This window comes from Globicephala melas, chromosome 8 (genome assembly GCF_963455315.2).
Source record: "Globicephala melas chromosome 8, mGloMel1.2, whole genome shotgun sequence".
Taxonomy (NCBI): Eukaryota; Metazoa; Chordata; class Mammalia; order Artiodactyla; family Delphinidae; genus Globicephala; species Globicephala melas.
Window position 1 is genome coordinate 38,542,694 of NC_083321.1, and position 22,822 is coordinate 38,565,515.

Consider the following 22,822-nt stretch of genomic DNA (forward strand, 5'->3'; position numbering starts at 1 on the left):
ATTTGATGAATTAATCCATTATATAAGAATGTTTTTGTTTCTTAATGAGATATGTACTTTAAAACGATGATGGGGGAGTGGAGAAGGATTTTTGAATCATCCTCATCAGGTAAATTATTTTATAATATATTTGTACATGTATACTTACATGGTGAAATGATCTGTGGTTGAATAGTAAGGAGGGATTGTCCTCACAGAAGTTTTTTCATCAGACAGGACTTAGAAAGTGTTGGTTGTATAGATGCAAATGATGCTGAAAAGTTGACTCACTTTTAGTAACTGTTGCCCAGTGTTATTAATTTGTGACCAGTCTCTGAACAACCTGGTTTTTGATACCAGATTTTTGCAGGAGAGCGAGAAGTGTTGATGTTTTTAATGTGGAAATTATTCACAAAATGAAAATTAAAAAGAACTCTAGCTTTTTTAAGTGATTTCATAATTTGTTAGTGATTTATTGCTTTTGCTTCTGATTCTAATAAGAAATTAAAGGCATTTGCATATGAATAATTGTACAGGCAGAGTGAAAATTAACCAGGCCTGCTTTTTTCCTATTTCAAAGTAACTTATGTAATTGAAAAGCTATCTTGTTTCTTTTCTTTTTAATCACAAAAGAGTAAAGGATATCTGTTCTTAGGCACATCTGAAATGTCTGGTTTTTTACTTCATCTCTGAAATAGATCCTTTAAATTTCATATGCTTATGTTTATTTTACTTTTTATTTTTAAAGAACCAACATAGAGTGGTAGATCAAGTAATTAAAGCTGTAAGAAAAATCTGCAGTGCTTTAGATGGTGTGGAGACTCCTGCCATTACAGAATCAGTAAAGAAGCTAAAGAGAGCAGTTAATCTTCCAAGGAGTAAAAGTGCTGAAGTGAGTATTTTTTAGTAATTAGCATTTTATCACGCGCAAATATGTACTTAAGTGAGCATCTATCACTTAAACTGGGAGATTCTTGCTACTGCTAGACAAAGTGTTAACCTTTTTTTTTTTGTTTAGTTTTAAAATAAATTTTATTTATTTATGTATATATGTATGTATGTATTGGCTGCGTCGGGTCTTCCTTGCTTCGTGCGGGCTTTCTCTAGTTGCGGCGAGTGAGGGCTACTCTTCGTTGTGGTGCGCAGGCTTCTCATTGCGGTGGTTTCTCTTGTTACAGAGCATGGGCCCTAGGCGCACAGGCTTCAGTAGTAGTGGCTCGTGGGCTCTAGAGTGCAGGCTCAGTAGTTGTGGCACACGAGCTTAGTTGCTCTGCGGCATGTGGGATCTAACTGGACCAGGGCTTGAACCCATGTCTCCTGCATTGGCAGGCAGATTCTTAACCACTGTGCCATCAGGGAAGCCCAAGTGTTACCGTTTTAACTTTGGCTTTTACTTTTGAGCTGATTTGGTCACTTACTTGGTAAGGTGGAGAATTCCTAAGAGGAGATGGACTGCCTTGAAGAACTTTGTGAGAGTTGACACTGAATAGGTGGATGCCCAACTGAACTTTTTGTGTGTAGAGAGTAACTCTGGCAAAAATGAGTTGGTTTGGGGTTTTAAGGTAATACTACGCTTGAAGGACCTGGATAGTAATAGCTAACATTTCCCTCCCTCTGGATGGAAGTGTTCATGATTGTCAACGGGGAAGTTCTACTTTGGACTATACCTCCTTCCTATTGGAAAGACCCAGGAGCCTCAGTAATAGTGACTTAAATTGCCTCAGAGGCAACCAGGTTAGGAGCCCTCACTTGACATCATACTCTTGCATTTAGTAAAAGTTCTCCCCATGATGTTTCCACCGGGATTTAATTAACTATTTTCAGAGGGATGTTCATAGCTTTGATTGGAAGGATGAGAGAAGGATCACAAGACATGATAAATTTAAAGAAAGGAAAAGTTATATTGTTGGCATGTTCCTCAACAAATGTTTAGGAGCTAGCTTAATCCATTCATTCTCACAGAGAGCCTATTCTTATGGTATATAGAAATTTGGATCTCTTGTGTTTTGTTTGTTTGTTTTTTCCTTTCTTATTATGTGCTTGTTTTTATAAATTAAAAAATATGTCTGAAATCACTTGGAGGTGATAAACTGCCATGGTCCTAATGTTGTCTGAGGCTTCTACTCATTATATTCATTTGCTGGATAAAGGAGCAGAGAGTAGGAGAGCTCAATTCGAATAATTATAAGAACTTTTTTTGAGACACTAAAGGGTAATAAGTAGAGTCTAGTTTCTTTAAGGATATGCTTATCATGCTAATAGTAGAGCAAGTAATGGAAATGCATTTTCTTCATATTAAAAGTCATCTCTGGGCTTCCTAGTGGCGCAGTGGTTGAGAGTCCACCTGCCGATGCAGGGGACACGGGTTCGTGCCCTGGTCCGGGAAGATCCCACATGCCACGGAGCAGCCGGGCCCATGAGCCGTGGCCACTGAGCCTGTGCGTCTGGAGCCTGTGCTCCGCAACGGGAGAGGCTGCAGCAGTGAGAGGCCCGCGTACCGCAAAGAAAAAAAAATCATCTCTTTATTTGATTTGGGATATTCATTTTCTTTTTGCAGTCTTTTTTTATTGTTTTATTCTGCGGACACTTGGGAAGTTTCTCCTATGAAGGATTTCTTTGATATAGAATTTAATGAATGTATTGAGATAAAAGGTAAACATTTTATATTACCTCATGGGTGATTTTCTCACTAATTTGTATGTATGTAAGCAGGTGACTTCACTGTCTGGAGGAGGAGACACTAGCAAGAGTTCAACTAGAGGTATGTATTGAAGTTCCTTAAATTTTAGGACTAATTGTTGCTTTTTCAGAGAATTATATTAACAATTTCTTTAAACCTAGGCTCACTGAATCCTGAAAATCCTGTTCAAGTAAGCATGGACCAGTTAACTGCAGCAATTTATGATCTTCTCAGACTCCATGCAAATTCTGGTAGGGGTTCTGTAGACTGTGCCCACAGTAACAGGAACATCAAGGAAGCATGGACCACAATGGAACAGCTCCAGTTTACAATTTTTGCTGCACATGGAATTTCGAGTAACTGGGTATCAAAGTAAGTAACTATTTAAAAGGAGATATGTATAGCTTCACCTAGAAGCTAATCTAATCTTGAAAAATGTCAGCATCCACTGTTACCTTGGCATTTAAATGGATGATACGTGATCCACCAGATACCTTTGTGGTTTTCCTAAAAATTACAGAGATGTTTGATGCTGTTCCAATAAAATATATCACCCCCACTACGTACAGAAAAGGCAGGAAAATATGTTTAAACTTACAAGGGCAAATGCTAGTTAATAAATTAGTCAATTTATGACTGCTGTTTCTGCCTTTCCTTTAGAACCAGGGTAATGGGACTATAGCACATTTTTGTCCCTCTTTAGTAGTTTACAATTTACTCTTTGCTAGACTTTGAAGTATGCAAGAGCATATTTCTTCTATTGAATTTTTAATATGGGTTTTTCCTTTTTGATTTTTTTGTCAGTGCCAAAAAGTTTGCCACCTTCAACTTATTTGGAAAAGACTAGTATAAACTGAAAAGCCCAAATTGAATTTTTTTTTCTTTTTTGCGGTACGCGGGCTTCTCACTGTTGTGGCCACTCCTGTTGCAGAGCACAGGCTCCGGACGTGCAGGCCCAGCAGCCATGGCTCACGGGCCCAGCCGCTCCACGGCATGTGGGATCCTCCTGGACTGGGGCACGAACCCGTGTCCCCTGCATCGGCAGGCGGACTCTCAACCACTGTGCCACCAGGGAAGCCCCCAAATTGAATATTTTTAATGAAATTGTTTTATAATAGCTATATATATATATAATAGCTATAAAATAAAGCCTAATTATAGATACCAAACATAAATTCTGCTTTAGAACATAAACTGAGCATTAGGTAATATATAATATAATGACTTGAAAATGGTATATTAATTCATTCAGTAAATATTTACTGAGCACCATCTGTGGGCAGTATTCTTAGTACTAGGGATTCAGCAGTAAACAAGGCAGCAAAAAATCTTTGCCCTCTTGGAACTTGCATTTAAATGGGTACTATTGGTGTCTAAAGGTATTTCATTCTTTTAAATAGTTACAGAGATAATACCCTCCACATCCTCCATACAAAACCATGTATACACACAATTAAATTTAGCGACACTAATGAGGAGAACAAATACTCAGTAGAAAACAAGACAGTGATAATTAAGATGGAAAGAAAGTTAATACAATGCTGATTTTTTTTTTTGGCCACTCCGCACAGCTTGCGGGATCTCAGTTCCCTGACCAGGGATTGAACCTGGGCCACAGTAATGAAAGCTTGGAATCCTAACCACTAGCCCACCAGGGAACTCCCAATACAATGCTGATTTAAAAAGAGGTTGAGGGAATTCCCTGGTGGTTCCAGTGGTTAGGATTCCGTGCTTGCACTGCCCAGGGCATGGGTTCAATTCCTTGTTGGGGAACTAAGATGATGCAAGCCGAGCAGCGTGGCCAAAAAAAAAAAAAAAAAAGGAGAAGGTTGAGAAAAGCAATTAAATAGTTAGCTATGTGAACCAGTGAGATTAGATTTGAAATATATTTAGAATGATTAACAGATTGTATGAACAAAATGGTTAATGGGTAAGTCTAGCAGTAAGTTAGAGTACTAGTAGAATACAGTTTTATTGAACCTAAAACTCCTGCTCTACAAGATTGCCTGACTGTATTACCCGGCTTTGTACTTGTAGCAGTTAGGGGCTAAATCATTGCTGTCCAGTGAAAGAATGCAATAGCATCTGTCCCCTTGGATGGAAGCCTCCTAATAGAGTAGGAAGACTGGCTCAGTGCAAGTCAGGCCTATGCACCATTAATATGCTAAACCGACTCTATTTCAGTGGCTTAGCAAAGGAAAATAGCACCTAGGGGAGATAAATGTTTGTACTATTACTTCCTAGAATTTACCTAGAAATGAAGAATTATTCAGTGTCATTTAACTAAAATCTAAAGCTAGTAACTAACTGAGCACAAAATTGAGATAAATTCTCCAGCTGGTATCAATACGGCTCCTTTAGACTGGCACCTAGTGATATATGTTCCCTTCGGTATTCCCTTTGCTATGCCTCTATTTTTGTAGGATTTGCAATAGTTAAATTTTAGATGTTTTTCCATAAATTCAAGTGAATGGTAACCAAATTATTTCAGATAATAGTCACTTTTAGGTAAGAATGGCTAATGATACATATTTGATTAGTTAACTAATTTGTATTATCAAATAAAAATTAAATTAATCTCTTTTCTCAGTTATGAAAAATACTTCTTGATATGTTCCCTGACTTACAATGGAAAGGATCTTTTTAAACCTATTCAATCAAAGAAGGTTGGCACTTATAAGAATTTCTTCTATCTTATTAAATGGGATGAACTGTAAGTGAAATTTCTGGCTTTTTATTCTTTCAGTATGCCGTGTTCTTTACTTTTATTCATTTATGCATACAGCTTTCAGTTTTAATTACAAGTTCCATTAAAATTCATTAAATTCTTACTGATATCTTAAAGTCTCTTCTAGATACAATTCTATCGAATGGACTGAAATTCTCATTTAAAACTCTGAAATATTCTTTTAAATCTTCATATTGTTAAATTGCAGAAGGTGCCATCAATTCTTACTGGGCTTTGTCAAGTTAAAGTTACGTATAATTCTACAAAGATGGTTTTTTATAACATTGCTTTAGCTCAGTATTTATTCTGTAACACTGTATATAGGAAGCCTAGTTCTTGGTTAACAGATTTTTAAAATTATCTTAAATCCATGTACAAGATGATATTTTGCACTGTTAATATTTTTAAAATATTGTCTTCAAACTAAGGGAATGCTTTCATTATTTAGACAAGGAGGCAATTGCAGAACTTTTTACTTTTTTTCTGCATTTATTTAATGGTTTCCTATTTTTCTTTTATTTTTTTAATTATAAAAATAGCACATGTCTGTGAAAGCAATCAAATAATACAAAAATGCATGTGGGGTGGAAAGTGTCACTTTATTTTTCACTCTTAACCATCTCATCGCTCCTCAGAGTGACCACTGTTGGCCTTATGTGTCCTTTCAGATTTAAAAAAAACAAAAACAAAACACTGGTAAACATATATGTCTGTCTGTGTATGTATGTGCACACGTAAATCTCGAATCAGAAATACTCAAACATTCATCTAGCTTTTCCTAAAGGAAATAAAAATGATTATTATTTTGCCTAGAAATTGACATTGCCAGTCTTAAGTAAAGGTATTAACAAATTTTTGAAGAGAGAAATGTTATGTGTTTGAAATTATAATGAAATTTATTTAAGATTTTTATAGTATTTGTTAGCGAAGCTTACTGCTTAAGTAAAGGTTACTCAGGATTAAAGATTATTTGATGAGTCAAATAAAATACCTGAGATTGTCAGTCTCGTTAAAGCATTAAACTTCATATTCAGTCTAATTTGTTTTTTCTATTAATACATTTTCCCCCCATAGAATCATTTTTCCCATCCAGATATCACAATTGCCATTAGAATCACTACTTCACCTTACTCTTTTTGGAATTTTAAATCAGAGCAGTGGAAGTTCCCCTGATTCTAATAAGCAGAGAAAGGGGCCAGAAGCTTTGGGCAAAGTTTCTTTACCTCTTTTTGACTTTAAACGGTAAGTGTTACTGAGTTGTAATGGTGAGTTACTGTGGACACACCTGCAGCATGAGAATTGGGTAGAGAGTGGAGTGGGGAACAGTGACGTACGTGATGAGATAATGAGTTGCCTCATTTTTTCTGATGTGATTAAAGGAGGTCATTTCAGAGACACAGAGGAGACCAAAGTTGTACTGCTATAGTTTGAACATATCTATATGGGTATTCAAAGGATTGTTTGCCACTCACTATTCCAGAAGAAAAGCAGCAGCCAATTCGTTCTTTAATTGTAATTTATGGAAAGCATTATGTTATGACATAATACTCGTGGTCTTACAAGTTCCTTTGATATATTTAAAAAAAACCCACAATGCGAATTCCCTCTTCGCATCTCTTCCCCATCCTTCTCCAGTTTAAGAGAGTCTACAACTGCATATTATTCCCTTTACCTAACTGATCTACCCTTACTGCTATGGACCCCTGGCCTTTAATCTTCAAAAGTCCCACATGTATGCAAAATTAATTGATCCTTAGGGTTAAAGGAATTCCTTTTGAACTTTGTGTCTACTAATAGCCATTGGGATAATGTAGCTGGCCTTTCAGCTATTTTGATTATGTTTTAAGTAATAATATGTTCCATGAGACCATCAAGTGTTTTCCTAAATGAAAAAAAAATTTAATTGAATAAGTTTGGAATGTTTGATATAGCACGTGATAACACTTTGGAGCATGATAAAGGACATTAGCATATTAAAGAATCTCTAAAGTTCTGCAGTCAAGAAGCCTACTGTGTTTAATAATAATATTACTGTAATTATAAATGCATAGCATTTACTGTATGCTGGGTATTAGTCTGAGTGCTGTATACATAGCCTTATATACCCCACAACAACCCTATGAAGGTAGGTATTATTATTATCCCTTTTTACAGAGGGGAGAATCAAAGTGCCTTGCCCTTGGGCGCTTAGCTAGTAAGTGGCAGAAGTGGGATTTGAATATAGGCAGTTTGGCCCCAGGGTTTGTGTTCTTAACATTATCCTATATTACCATTCTCAGACTTATTTGATACCATAGTACTTTTTTTGTTCTAGAATACATCTTTTAAAACATTGTGTCCCATGGGACAGTTTTGGGGAAATGACTTAATAACTGATCTATTTAACGTACAATAAACCAATTAAAAAATAAGAGTTAAAAAATTCTGCTAATCTAGTTCTACTTCCTTTTTCCTCTTAAATGACAAACACAGTTTGAATTTCCAGTAATCATTTTAAAAATCATGTGGTGTTTGAAACACTGACTTCATAAGTTTTGTTTTTGAAATATTCTTTTCTTATGTACTTAAATATAGCATTTATTCACACATTTTTCTTTTCTTATAGTCACTCCCCCTATATGTGAGGAGGCAGTTTAAGATTTTTTTATTCTATAACTTCTTTTGGGCTCAAATTTTATTTGACACCTGACATAATTCTGAACTGCCAAAGGCTAGATAAAAGCAGTTGAAGAAATTGCTATTAGGACTTCCCTGGTGGCACAGTGGTTAAGAATCCACTTGCCAATGCAGGGGGACCTGGGTTCGAGCCCTGGTCCAGGAAGATCCCACATGCCACAGAGCAGCTAAGCCCATGCGTCACAACTACTGAGCCTGTGCTCTAGAGCCCGCGAGCCACAACTACTGAGCCCACATGCCACAACTACTGAAGCCCGTGCGCCTAGAGCCCATGTTTCGCAACAAGAGAAGCCACTGCAATGAGAAGTCCACGCACCGCAACGAAGAGTAGCCCCTGCTCGCCGCAACTAGAGAAAGCCCGCACACTGCAACCAAGACCCAACACAGCCAAAAAATTAAAAAATTTTAAAAAAAGAAATTGCTATTAATGATGTATATTTAGAACCGTTTGCTAAATATAATCCATGACTACTCTAAAACAGAATATTGGCCCCATAAAGGAGGAGAATTGTGTTCTCAATTGTCTTTCCCCCCCACCCCTATAAATTTATTTATTTTTTTATGGCTGCATTGGGTCTTCGTTGCTGTGCGTGGGCTTTCTCTAGTTGCAATGAGCAGGAGCTGTTCTTCGTTACGGTGCACGGGCTTCTCAACGCGGTGGCTTCTCTTGTTGCGGAGTATGGGCTCTAGGATTGCGGGCTTCAGTAGTTGTGGGACTCGGGCTCAGTAGTTGTGGGTTGCAGGCTCTAGAGCACAGGCTCAGAAGTTGTGGCACACGGGCTTAGTTGCTCCGTGGCATGTGGGATCTTCCCAGACCAGGGGTCAAACCTGTGTCCCCTGCATTGGCAGGCGGATTCTTAACCAGGGCTCCACCAGGGAAGTCCTCAATTGTCTTTGATAAATTAGTGTCAGGGAATAGTTATGTGAGAAAATTAAATGTAATTATATCATTATCATTAATTTTTATAAATGAGTCAGTTTTGAAAACCTTCGTGCTCTTGAAAGCACCAGGAGTCTTTACTTCATTTGAGAAGTACTATCATTTTTTGCAACTTTTTTTTGACTATTAATAAATGTTTTTTATTGGATGAATGACATTCTTTCAAAATTCAAAAGAGTAAGGGGAAGGGCAGTTGACTTTGTTTTTTTTTATGCGCTATGCTGCCCTCCCACTGTCACGGCCCCTCCCGCCGCTGAGCACAGGCTCCGGATGCGCAGGCCCAGCGGCCACGGCCCACGAGCCCAGCTGCTCCGCGGCATGCGGGATCCTCCCAGACCGGGACAAGAACCCACGCCCCCCGTATCAGCAGGCGGAATCCCAACCACTGCGCCACCAGGGAAGCCCCGACTTTTGTTAGACAATTAAATAGTTGCATCCAGCACTCTACTGTTTAAAACAGTGAGCTGATGCCGTTAATCTTGAGACTTTGGCAAGTAGTGTAGTCAATCTAGGTAATGTTAGGATTTAACATTCAAAAAATGCTCAGAAATTAAGAGGGGAGATGATTTTATATTAATACATATAGAGAAAGTGTTAATGATTTAGTCTGTTAACGTACTGTAGTACAGTGATCAGAAGTCCTGGTCTTGAAATTCTTTTAAAATTAATTTATGTTTAAGGTATAACCTGCATACAGCCTGATGAAGTTACTATCATGAAAGCCAAATGATTTACAGGCATTTCAGTCAACCTCAATGATAAATGAGTTCTTAACTGATTTTTAAATAAACTGAATCAAGCATTTAAGCTGCTGTTCCTTTATAGTTGTCTCAGGATTACCAAATAGTTGACGTGAGAAAGTTTTTTACAGAAAAATTCCAGCTAATAGATGCAGAAGGAATGACAGAATATTACAGTTTTGCAGCCCCTACTGAAATAGTAGATTTAGGCCAGGAAATCTCAGTCTTGGCACTGTTGACATTTTGGGCCAGGTAATTCTTTGCTGTGGGAGACTGTCCTGTACACTGTGGGATGTTTGGTGACATCCTTGGCTTCTGCCCACTAAATGCCAGTAGTACCCCCTAGTTGCCAACAAAAAAGTCTCCAGACATTGCCAAATATCCACTGTGGTCAAAAGCATTCTTGGTTGACATTGATTTAAGCAGTGATTTATTAATGCTTGTTTAAAACCATTGTGATTAAGTTTTCTGGAACTTTATAATGGATGATTTAGACTGATAGCACTTGAACAAACCGATTATCTTCACATCACAGAAGGAGAGATATACCAATGTGTGCTTCTTTATTTGATGCATCAGGAACTAGTGGTATACAATACCACCTACAAAGTATTAAGTATTCTTGCCACATAACTAACCCTGAATCAGATCAAACCTTTAGATCTATTACAGAAAATATAGGAGATAAAGGGACATGCTAAATGATACCAGAGGAATGCAATCAGTAAAATCCAGGATGTAGAAAATTCTCAGAACGGAAGACCTGGATTCTTCAACAAATAACGGGGGATAAAAAAGAAGAATGTATGGATTAAAACAAGAGTTGGCAAACTTTGTTAAGAGGACCGGATAGAAGTAGTTGAGGCTTTGTAGGTCATGTAGTCTCTGTCACAAATGTAAAAGCAAAGGCAAAAGCAGTGATAGATAGGCAATATGTAAATGAATGAGTGTGGCTTTATTTTAGTAAAAGTTTATTTACAAAACAAGGTGACAGTCTGGAGTTTGTTGACCCTTGATTTGAAAGATACTTTAAAAGACATATCAACCAATGCACATGTTGGATCTTGCTTGTATCCTTATTCAAACAAACCAACTGTTAAAAATTTTTTTTTTAGAGACAATCAGAGAAATTTGAGTGCTGACTAGATAGCTAATAACTTTGAGTAATTATTTTTAATTATTCTGTTGTAATTATGTTTAAATATTTATTTGGCTGCGCCAGGTCTTAGTTGCGGCACACGGTATCTTTTAGTTGCGGCATGCAGGATCTTTAGTTGCAGCATGCGAACTCTTAGTTGCGGCACGTGGGATCTAGTTCCCTGACCAGGGATTGAACCCGGGCCCCCAGCATTGGGAGTGCGGAGTCTTAGCCACTGGGCCACCAGGGAAGTTTCTGTTGCAATTATGTTTAAATTAAAGTGTTTATCATTTAGAGATACATAAAAGTATTTGCAGATAAAATAATATCAGAATTTGCCTTCAAATAATCTAGTTGAGGGTGAGGGTGGTTCTAAAGTAGCCAGAATGTATGTGTCAAAGATTTTTTTTTTTTTGGCCGCCTCGCGCAGCTTGCAGGATCTCAGTTCTCCGAGATTGAACCCAGGCCCCCTGCAGTGGAAGCGCGGAGTCCTAACCACTGGATTGCCAGGGAATTCCTGTGCCAAAGATTCAAAGGCTGTTAACCTGCTAGAGAAAACATTAAGACTGGAGTCTAGTTTTGGAAAGGATATTTGCTGTTTGAATAAAATAAGCAAAGTGTGATGAAGTTTATAGTTTCCTGCTTTTATGTCTCATGTTATTTTTCAGAAATTTCTTCTGTGTAAAGATATATCAGTATCTTTATTGGTAAATGTTTTTAATTTCAGTAGACAATAAATTGGTAGTCTAGGGCAAGGGTCAGCATACTCCGGACCACTGCCTGTTTTTTGTAAATACAGTTTTGTTAGAACACAGCACACATTTTTTGAAATGTATTGTTCATGGCTGCTTTGGCACTATACTAGCAGAGTTGAGTCTCTGACAGAGATTGGATAGCCCAGAAAGCCACAAATATTTGCTGTCTGGCCCTTTACAGAAAAATTTGCTGACCCCTGGTCACAAACAGATGAAACTTCTCATCTCAAATGATTAGTGCTTTGGCACAAAGTAGATACTGGTTTTCTTGGCATGCGTTTTTGTTGTTATGGTAAAAGTCAAGGAGCAGTTATGAAATCCAAACCACCATCTTGAGATGTGTTCCTCTGTAGATGATCTTCAAAGACTATCCTTCACCTTCCTATTTATAGAAGTTGTTTTGGGGACAGGTGACTCTGAGACTTTACCCATCTTGTCTTCTATCCTGAGCCCCGATTCTCCCAAGATAATGTTGCTTCATCTTCCCTCCTTTTGTTCTAACTCCCATACTTCAGTACCTAAATACTGAAGTGAAAGTACACTATGGAGAGTGACTCCTTCTGATATGTTCTTTTTATATAGAGGATGCTTAATAAATATTTGATTATTAACATTTCAAATTCATTACCGTGTGTTGTGAGTTTTGAAGTAATTTTTAAGATGAAATCCACAGTATTCTTCTGTTTACATTCATGAAGGTTTTTAACATGTGGAACTAAACTTCTGTATCTTTGGACTTCATCACATACAAATCTTGTTCCTGGAACAGTCCCCAAAAAAGGATATGTGATGGAAAGAATAGTGTTACAGGTAATGATACTTCCTGACACGTGGAAAGGTTCAAATTTGAATTCTTTATGAAAAGTATATGTGTACCATGATCTGGGTTGTTACTAAAGAAGCCTAATTGATCTTGTTTCGATCTTAGGATCTATATTTAATTTAAATGTCAATAAACCACTTCCTATTTCTGAGAAACAGTAAAAGATGCACTTACACCAATCCCAAGTAGTACACGTGCTATTGAGAATTACCAGTAATGGTAATCACTTTTAATAAAAGGACAGAAGCATTAATTTAATATTTGGTATTATCACCCTGTTGGCTAAGAAAAATCAAAAACAAGTTAATGTAGCAAATATGTGGACTTTTCAGCTATAATTTAATCTTCTGTTAATTTTTAAGGTTGATTTTCCTTCTCCTACATTTGATATCATTTATACCACTCCTCAAGTTGACAGAAGCATTATACAGCAACACAACTTAGAAACATTGGAGAATGATGTAAAAGGGAAACTTCTTGATATTCTTCACAGAGACTCATCACTTGGGTACATTCCTTTGATTCTGTTTTGCCTGGGTATCTCTTACAATGTAAAGTTCAAGTTAATGGTTTATTAAATGCCCTGATTTAGTTCATGATTTAGCAATGTTCCTGATACGGAAAGTTTTTTTTTTCTTTTTTTAATTGTATAAAAAGACTATATGACTACATAAAATTTAGAAATTTGTACAGGTCAATTTTTTTACATAATCAAAAGGCAAACGATAGATTGGGGAACTATAATCTGTATCCTTAATATATGAAGGACCTTTTCATATAAGTAGAAAAACGGACAACACAGTGGTAGACAAGAATATGAATAGGTAATTCTTTGGAAAAGAAATACAGTACCTTTTAAACATCTGAAAAAATATGTTCAACCTCTCAATAATCAAGGAATTATAAGTTAATACAAGATACCATTTCACACATCAGATTGTTGAAAATTAAAATGTCTCATTATATAAGGTATTGATGGGATACAGAAAATGGGAATTATACTGTTGGCAGGACTCTAAAAGCTTTTGGAGAGCAGTTTGGCAAAATCTATAAAGGTCGCAGTGTCCATAGTCTGACCTAACAATTCCACTTCCAGTTAGTTATAGTGTATTTTAGAGAAAACCCTTTTATATTTGCTTGTGGAGACAAGAATATTCATTGCAGTGTTTATTTGGGTTATTATAAAACTGATAGGGAATGTTCATTAACGGGTTAAATTATGGTACATTTATCCAACAGTACTATGTAACTATTAAGAATGAAGTTATAGCTATATGTACTAATATGTAAGATGTTAAATGAAGAAAATAAGTAGCAGGATAGTGTGTATAGTGTGTTACCATTAACATATAGGAAAAAAAGAATCTACATACACCTTTGTGTATGCTTCTATATGAATAGACTACCTCTGGAAGAATATACGAGCTTAGGCAGTTGCCACTGGGAGGGGAATTGGAAGCAGAAACTTAATTGTGTACCTTTTTGCAATACTTGATTTTTTTTTTAGTATTCCATGTGAAATACATTTCAATTCAATGCATGGATTATATACACAAGGGTAGATAGATGAGTAGTGAAATATTTCATTCACATAAACATCTGTCATTAACAGTAAATTAGAATTTCCAAGACAAGTTCTTTTTATTTTGAATATTCCTCAAATGACCTATATAGTCATCTTCTAAAATTTTGTAATAGCATTTGTTTTTGGCATGACATTTGATTTTACTTTTATAAAATGATGAAATCCTTGCTGTCTCTTAGGGTAGCTTCTGCGTAGCCGACTCTGATTTCCAGTGCCTGGCATCTGGTTGGAGCTCAATAAATTTTATTGTGCTGAATTATCCTTCTTTTTCTTAACTAAGACTCTTTTATCAAGGCAGAATGATTTCTTTCCATCCCCCAAATTAGGGTAAATTAGTGGTGTTTGCTGTACATTGCATTTTTCTATTCCAAATTAGTATTAATGATTCTACCAAGAAGTGGCTGTCCTAAAAGGAATAAATTTCTTCTTTGTATTTTTAATCATTGAGATTATAACTGTCATTATGATATCACTAAGAAATGATGTAATTCTGTTACATATTCAGACTTTCTAAAGAAGATAAAGCCTTTCTGTGGGAGAAACGTTATTATTGCCTCAAACACCCAAATTGTCTTCCTAAAGTACTAGCAAGTGCCCCAAACTGGAAATGGGTTAATCTTGCCAGAACTTACTCATTGCTTCGGCAGTGGCCTCCACTGCACCCACTGACTGCGTTGGAGCTTCTTGATTCAAAGTAAGTTAACTGTGGCTGAATTTATTTGCTCTGTTTTATTGTTTTTCCAGTAAGATATTATGTTGCAGGATTAGTTCCCTTTGTTTTAACATGAAAGCAATTCGATTCAGTATAAATGTGTAAATGCATATTTCTATAAACACATCTTTTGTGTTGAGGTTATTAAAAAGGGATATCATATCATTTAAAACTAATCTAGAGAGGTTGTAAATTTTGAATACTTTGTTATATTTTTATGATGTAGGTCAGAATTAATTTTCATAAGGTTTCTAAACAGTCACGAAATTGGATTTGTGTATAGGACAATAAGATTTTCTTCCTAGAAAAAGAGAAGAAACACATTGCTTTTGAATAGCTATTTGAGTATTCTTTGTCAGGAATAGATTGAGATTGTGTTTTCAGGAAAAACAGCTTCATTAGAAAGAAATCGCTGTCAAATCTTGATTTTTGTGGTATGCTTCTAGATTTGCTGATCAGGAAGTGAGGTCCCTAGCTGTGACCTGGATTGAGGCTATTAGTGATGATGAGCTAACAGATCTTCTTCCACAGTTTGTACAGGTGAGTTTTTTACGAGGTTACCTACCCTCCTTACCCTCTCCCCAGTTTGTATGAGTAGGGACTTTGCTAAGGGATCCCCTTTCTGTTTTGATTAAAAGTACTTTTGTTGTGTGGGAATGTTGAGGTGTATTGCATTTGGATTTAGTGTGAATTTTTTCCACTATTATCAGCTGCCCTACTAAAATACTAACTATATATATATATACCTGGATTTTTAATTCTCGGGTTTTAATTCTCAGAACAAACCAGACTTGAACTTTTCTTTGATTTTTTTTTTTAATTGGCCTTTTAAACATAGCTAATGAATGTTATTCCCAGGTCTGTACTTTTCCGCTTGATTTCATTAATTTCACCTAAGTTAATTCATCTGTTTCATTTTTATCAGTATCACCTTTCATCCTTGATTTATATAGTTTATCTTTTGATAATTTTATCCTAACAACGTAGTATGGGTTTGACCACTAGTGATTCTTATTTTTCTTTGCATGTAGGCTTTGAAATACGAAATTTACTTGAACAGTTCATTAGTGCGCTTCCTTCTGTCCAGGGCATTGGGAAATATACAGATAGCACACAATTTATATTGGTAAGATTTAAATTTTCTTAAGTACTTTATTTCTGTCTCTGTTATTTACAGAGATGACACTCAAAGTCTAAACTGTATGCTCGGACTATTTACTGTTGATACCAGCTGTTTCATTGAAGTCATTATTATAAAGAAGCTAAATTTTTATGTCTTTAGAAATAAAACCAGAAAATAACAAAACCCTCTATTGCAAAATTATTTGGCATGTTAGAGCTCTATAATAATGACTGAGTTTTTACTTGCTTATATAGCTTAAAATTAATTCCTGGATACCAAAAATTGAACTTGTTAAATTGATTTTGAGAGACATTAATCTGTTTCTCAGAAGTGGCTGACATCAATATTTTGCTGTATTAGGCTCCTCAAGGATGCCCTGCATGATGCACAGTTTGGTGCCCGATATGAACATGTTTTGGGTGCTCTCCTCTCAGTAGGAGGAAAAGGACTCAGAGAAGAACTTCTGAAGCAGGCAAAACTTGTACAGCTTTTAGGAGGAGTGGCAGAAAAAGTAAGGCAGGCTAGTGGATCAGCCAGACAGGTATGTACCCATAGAGGGAACATAAATATTTTGATGTTAAAGGATCTTTACAGTGCTGACAAGCTGTTGTTGTTTTTTTTTTTAATATTTATTTGGTTGGTTGTGCCGGGTCTTAGTTGTGGTTCGTGGGCTCCGTAGTTGCGGCACGTGGGCTCCTTAGTTATGGCAAGCTGGCTTCTTAGTTGCAGCTCACCAGCTCCTTAGTTGTGGCGCACAGGCTCCTTAGTTGCAGTATGCGAACTTTTAGTTGCGGCATGGGTGTGGGATCTAGTTCCCTGAGCAGGAATCGAACCCAGGCCCCCTGCATTGGGAGCCTGGAGTCTTAACCACTGTGCGCCACCAGGGAAGTCCCGGTTGTTATTCTTTTTCAATAGACATCCAATAGAACTCTAACACACTTATGCTGTTTTGGGCAGATTGAATTCAAAAGTTGCTTAAAACATGTCGGAAAAGATTTTATATCCTAACTCAGTTCCCTTTCATTTCCATGCTTATTAATTCCTTTCTGATCAAAATTGTTCTCTTGAGTTTCTTTTTCACGATTTTGCTTTTTAACATTTTTGTAATTGTAAAGGTAATAGAAGTATGAATTGATGCTAATGTTTAAGAAGTCCAAATGAATAAGTTTATGGATTAAAAAATTAGGACTTTTCCAGTTTCATTTTCTCCCTGTAGGTATCTTGTTCACAGTTTGCTTTATGTCCTGCTTGGTCATTTTATATGACTTTACACATATATACATGTATATATACAAATGTTTGGAGTTAAAAAAAATTTTTTATAGAAACGTATGTTATTTTTTAACTAGACTTCATTATTTTAACCACTTTAAGGAGTACAGTCCATTGGCTGTTATTGATAGTACATTCACAGTGTTGTGCAACCACCATCACTGTCTAATTCCAGAATATTTTCATCACAACAGAAAGCAATCCTGCACCCACTAACCCTTTACTTCTTATTCCCCTCTCCTCCCAGGTCCTGGTGAGAACTAATCTGCTTTCTGTCTCTATGGACTTACCTATTCTGGACATTTCATATAAATGGAATCATGCAACATGTGGCCTTTTGTGTCTGATTTCTTTCACTTAACCTAATGTTTTCAAGGTTCATCCATATTTTAGCATGTGTATTTATGGCTGAACAATGTCCCATTGTATAGATAATACCATATTTTGTTTATCCATTCATCAGTTGGTGGACATTGGGCTTGTTTCTATTATTTGACCACTAATGAATAGTGCTGCTATAAATATTTGTGTATAAGTTTTTGTTTGAACATGTTTTCACTTTACCTAGGAGTAGAATTAGTGTATCATATAGTAATTCTATGTTTTTTGAAACTGTTACCCGAAGTAGCTGCACCATTTTATAATTCCAGTATAATACTAGTAATGTATGAGGATTCCAGTTTCTCCGTATCACCACCAAAATTTGTTATTTTCCGTTTTTTTAAACTGTAGTCATCCTAGTGGATGTGAAGTAGTATCTGTAGTATCTCATGGTGGTTTTGATTTGCATTTCCCTAATGACTAATGATTTGGGGCACATTTTCATGTGTTTGTTGGCCATTTGTATATCTTCCTTGGAGAAATTTCTTTTCTAAGTCCTTTTTAATTGGTTTGTCTTTTTGTTGTTGAATTGTTGGAGTTCTTTATGTATTCTAGATACTAGACCCCTATCAGATGTACTGTTTGCAAATATTTTCTCCCATTCTGTGTATCATCTTTCTATTTCCTTCATAATGTCCTTTGATGCACAAAACTTTTACATTTTATGGTCTAACTTATTTTTTTGTTGTTGTTGCTTGTGCTTTTACTAGCGTGTCCAAGAATTTGTTGTCAAATAGAAGGTCACAATGAGGTACACCTTTGTTTTCTTCTAGGAGTTTTATAGGTTCACTCTTAAAAAGTCTTTGATCCATTTTGAGTTTCTTTTTTTTTTTTAATATTCTATGAGTTAAGGGTCCAACTTCATTCTTTTACATGTGGTTATCCAGTTGTTGCTGCACCATTTGCTGAAGAGACTATTCTTTCCTGTTGAATGATCTTGGCACCCTAGTTGAAAATCAGTTGACCATAGTTATATGGGTTTATTTCTGGACTCTGAATTCTATTCCATTGATCTGTATGCCCCTCCTTATGCTATACTGTTTTCATTACCATAGCTTTGTAGTAGGTTTTGAAATCAGGAATTTGAGTCCTCCAACTTCTACTTTTTCAAGATTGTTTTGGCTGTTTGGAAGTCCCTTACAATTCTATGTGAATTTTAGTATCAGCCTGCCCATTTCTGCAATAAAGGCAGTTGGAGTTTTGATAAAGATTGTGTTGAATCTGTAGATCGATTTGGGAAATGTTGCAGTCTTAATAATATTAAGTCTTACAGTTCATGAACATGGGATATCTTTTCATTTATTTAGATCTTTAATTTCTTTCAGCAATGATTTTTTTTTTGTAAATTGCTTTTTTCTTTTTTACTTTATGTTGGAGAATTCATGTAAGTACATATAGTTACACTTCATGTTTCTTAATGAGTACATGGTATTACATGGTATTACAAGGTATCTTAGCATAAATTATGAACTGTTACCTCTATGTAGGTTGTTTATACATTTTTCTTTTCCCAGACAGTTCTGTGATGAATTTTAATATATAAGTGTTTGCCCCTTTGCTAGTATTTTTTTTTCCTTTTTTTAAAAACATCTTTATTGGAGTATAATTGCTTTACATTGTTGTGTTAGTTTCTGCTGTATAACAAAGTGAATCAGCTATACATATACATATATCCCCATATCCCCTCCCTCTTGCGTCTCCCTCCCACCCTCCCTATCCCACCCCTCTAGGTGGTCACAAAGCACTGTGCTGATCTCCCTGTGCTATGCAGCTGCTTCCCACTAGTGCTAGTATTTCTTCATAGGATATTCCTACAGATGAAATAATTGAATCAAGAGCTTTGTATATTTTTAGTTATAATAGTTTATATTAGATTGCAATAACAAAACAAAACTTACCAGTATACACCTCCCTCCCCACCAGTAGATTATGAAAGTATCTGTTTCCCACCTTGTTGCCAGCACTGGATGTTATCTTAAATTTTTTGTCTCTTAGATAAAAATTGGCGTCTCGTTATTGCTTAATTTCTATTTGTTAGTGAGTTTTAACTAATATGTTAAATATGACCCTATGTAATTCCCCCCTATGTTTATAGCCTTTGCTATAATTTTAATTATTATAGTAAAAATAAACTCTCTTTAGCAACTTTTTTGACCATTTGACAATTGGGCATTTAAAAAACTGTGTCCATATCATATTTATGTTGTCATATAAAAAGGTCTTCATTTTCATTATGTACTTAACAGTATCGGTTTCTTTTCATAGGTTGTCCTCCAAAGGAGTATGGAACGAGTACAGTCCTTTTTTCTAAGAAATAAATGCCGTCTCCCTCTCAATCCAAGTCTTGTGGCAAAAGAATTAAATATTAAGGTGACATAGAATGCTTATAAGTTCATATTATATTTTCAAATAATGTGTAGGAAGAAGGCAAATGGGCAGGTATGCTTAAGGCAAATGCAGATAATATCTGCATAGGTTGGTTATAAGTACTTATGGATGTATGTTTGTGTAAGATCCATATTTATCTCAGTATATTCTTATCTAATCACCATTCCTGAAAGAAAAAGCAGTGTAAAATTATTTACTGCCTTGAAATTATTTTTTGCTATGGTGTAATAGCTGCATATGTTGTAATTCCAGTGGTAAAAGTACCCAGTCACAGGTAGGCAGTTTTTTTCCTCTCTTGTGAATGGCCAGGTGGAGTCTTCCAAGGTTTATAACACTTCTTAGAGTCATCAAAAAGTAGTTGTAATCATCAAAATTGAGTTAACTATATTTTTAATTGGGCTAATAGTAACACAAATAGTGGATTTTTCTCTAACATGAGTTCAGCAAAAGCAGCCAATTAATTCATCCATTAGTGTCTGTGATTTTGAAAGTCTAGGGTACAACTATCCATAAAGGAGTCTTACATTTAATTTTTTTAAATTGACATATGGCTACTCTTCATTGAAATACTGGGTTGGCCAAAAAGTTCATTTGGTTTTTTTCCGTACGATGGCTCTAGTAGCACTTAGTTGTCTTTAACTTCATGTGAAACAATTTTCTTAGATTGTATTGTGACAGCTGTCATATCAGCGAGCATTTAAAAAAAAAACATCAAAATTGGTGAATTTTTGTGTAGCCATTTTAATATTGAAGATGGAAGAAAAACAACATTTTTGGCATATTATGCTTTATTATTTCAAGAAAGGTAAAAACACAACTGAAATGCAAAAAGAGATTTATGTGGCGTATGGAGAAGGTGCTGTGACTGATAGAACGTGTCAAAAGTGGTTTGTAAAGTTTCGTGCTAGAGATTCTCGCTGGATGATGCTACATGGTCGGGTAGACCAGTTGAAGTCGATAGCGATCAAATCAAGACTGTAATTGAGAACAATCAACGTTCTACCACGTGGGAGATAGCCGACATACTCAAAATATCCAAATCAAGCGTTGAAAATCATTTGCACCAGCCTGGTTATGTTCATTGCTTTGATGTTTGGGTTCCACCTAAGTTAAGTGAAAAAAATCTTCTTTTTTTTAATAGATGCATTTATTTATTTACTTTTTTTTGGCTGCATTGGGTCTTCGTTGCTGCACGTGGGCTTTCTCTAGTTGTGGTGAGCAGGGGCTGCTCTTCGTTGTGGTGTGCAGCTTCTTGTTGCAGTGGCTTCTCTTGTTGCGGAGCACGGGCTCTAGGCGCGCGGACTCAGTAGTTGTGGCTTGTGGGCTCTAGAGCACAGGCTCAGTAGTTGTGGTGCACGGGCTTAGTTGCTCCGCAGCATGTGGGATCTTCCTGGACCAGGGTTCGAACCTGTGTTCCCTGCATTGGCAGGCAGATTCTTAACCACTGTGCCACCAGGGAAGTCCGAAAAAAATCCCTGACTGTATTTCCGCATGCAATTCTCTGCTTAAACGTAATGAAAATGTTTCTTTTTTTTTTTCTGACAAAAAAATCATTTATAACTTCCCCATGCACATAAAATGACTGGATACACTTTGGTTTATATGCTTTCAGGCTTTTTCTAGTTACATGAACTATGTTTTTATAAAAATAAGCCCTTACTGTATGAACTATTTTGTAACTTACTTTTTTAAAACTTTAATTAAATTAATTTATTTTTACACAGTAGGTTCTTATCTGTTTTATACATATTAGTGTATATATGTCAATCCCCATTTCCCAATTTGTTTTTTGAAAACAAATTGTGACAGGAGATGAAAAGTGGATACTGTACAATAATGTGGAATGGAAGAGATTGTGGGGTAAGCAAAATGAACCACCACAAACCACACCAAGGGCCAGTCTTCATCCAAAGAAGGTGATGTTGTATATATGGTGGGATTGGAAGGGAGTCCTCTGTTATGAGCTCCTTCTGGAAAACGAAATGATTAATTCCAGTAAGTACTACTCCCAATTAGACCAACTGAAAGTGGTACTCGACGAAAAGCATCCAGAATTAGTCAACAGAAAATGCATAATCTTCCATCAGGATTATACAAGACCGCATGTTTCTTTGATGACCAGGCAAAAACTGTTACAGCTTGGCTGGGAAGTTCGCACTCATCCGCCATATTCACCAGACATTGCACCTTCGGATTTCCATTTATTTCAGTCTTTACAAAATTCTCTGAGTGGAAAAAATTTCAATTCCCTGGAAGACTGTAAAAGGCACCTGGGGGCTTCCCTGGTGGCACAGTGGTTTAGAATCCGCCTGCCAATACAGGGGACACAGGTTCGAGCCCTGGTTTGGGAAGATCCCACATGCCACAGAGCAACTAAGTCCGTATGCTACAACTACTGAGCTTGTGCTCTAGAGCCCGCAATCCACAACTACTGAGCCCGAGTGCCACAACTACTGAAGCCGGTGCGTTGAGCCTGTGCTCTGCAACAAGAGAAGCCACCGCAGTGAGAAGCCCACGCACTACAACGAAGAGTAGCCCCCACTCACTGCAAGTAGAGAAAGCCTGCGCATAATGCAGCCAAAAATAAAATAAATAAATTTATATTTTAAAAATATTGTATAAAAAAAAAAGGCACCTGGAACAGTTCTTTGCTCAAGAAGATAAAAAGTTTTGGGGAGATGGAATTATATAGTTGCCTGAAAAATGGCAGAAGGTGGTGGAACAAAATGGTGAATGTGTTGTTCAAAAAGTTCTTGGTGAAAATGAAAAATGTGTCTTTTGTCTTTACTTAAAAACCGAAGGAGGGCTTCCCTGGTGGCGCAGTGGTTGAGAGTCTGCCTGCTAATGCAGGGGACACGGGTTTGAGCCTTGGTCTGGGAAGATCCCACATGCCGCGGAGCAG

At 36.4% G+C, this 22,822-nt stretch overlaps 1 protein-coding gene across 2 annotated transcripts in view; it reads left to right on the forward strand.

The window, feature by feature from the left end:
- PIK3C2A (phosphatidylinositol-4-phosphate 3-kinase catalytic subunit type 2 alpha) overlaps positions 1-22,822 on the forward strand; it is a 104,636-nt gene that overhangs the window by 63,437 nt on the left and 18,377 nt on the right. For both annotated transcript variants that reach the window (XM_030831493.2, XM_030831494.2), the window contains exons 9-20: positions 728-871; positions 2,692-2,740; positions 2,821-3,031; positions 5,250-5,372; positions 6,462-6,629; positions 12,335-12,446; positions 12,822-12,967; positions 14,550-14,738; positions 15,203-15,296; positions 15,788-15,882; positions 16,240-16,420; positions 19,798-19,902. In XM_030831493.2, coding sequence (XP_030687353.1) covers positions 728-871; positions 2,692-2,740; positions 2,821-3,031; positions 5,250-5,372; positions 6,462-6,629; positions 12,335-12,446; positions 12,822-12,967; positions 14,550-14,738; positions 15,203-15,296; positions 15,788-15,882; positions 16,240-16,420; positions 19,798-19,902 — 1,617 coding nt within the window. The remainder of the gene's footprint in view (positions 1-727; positions 872-2,691; positions 2,741-2,820; positions 3,032-5,249; positions 5,373-6,461; positions 6,630-12,334; positions 12,447-12,821; positions 12,968-14,549; positions 14,739-15,202; positions 15,297-15,787; positions 15,883-16,239; positions 16,421-19,797; positions 19,903-22,822) is intronic.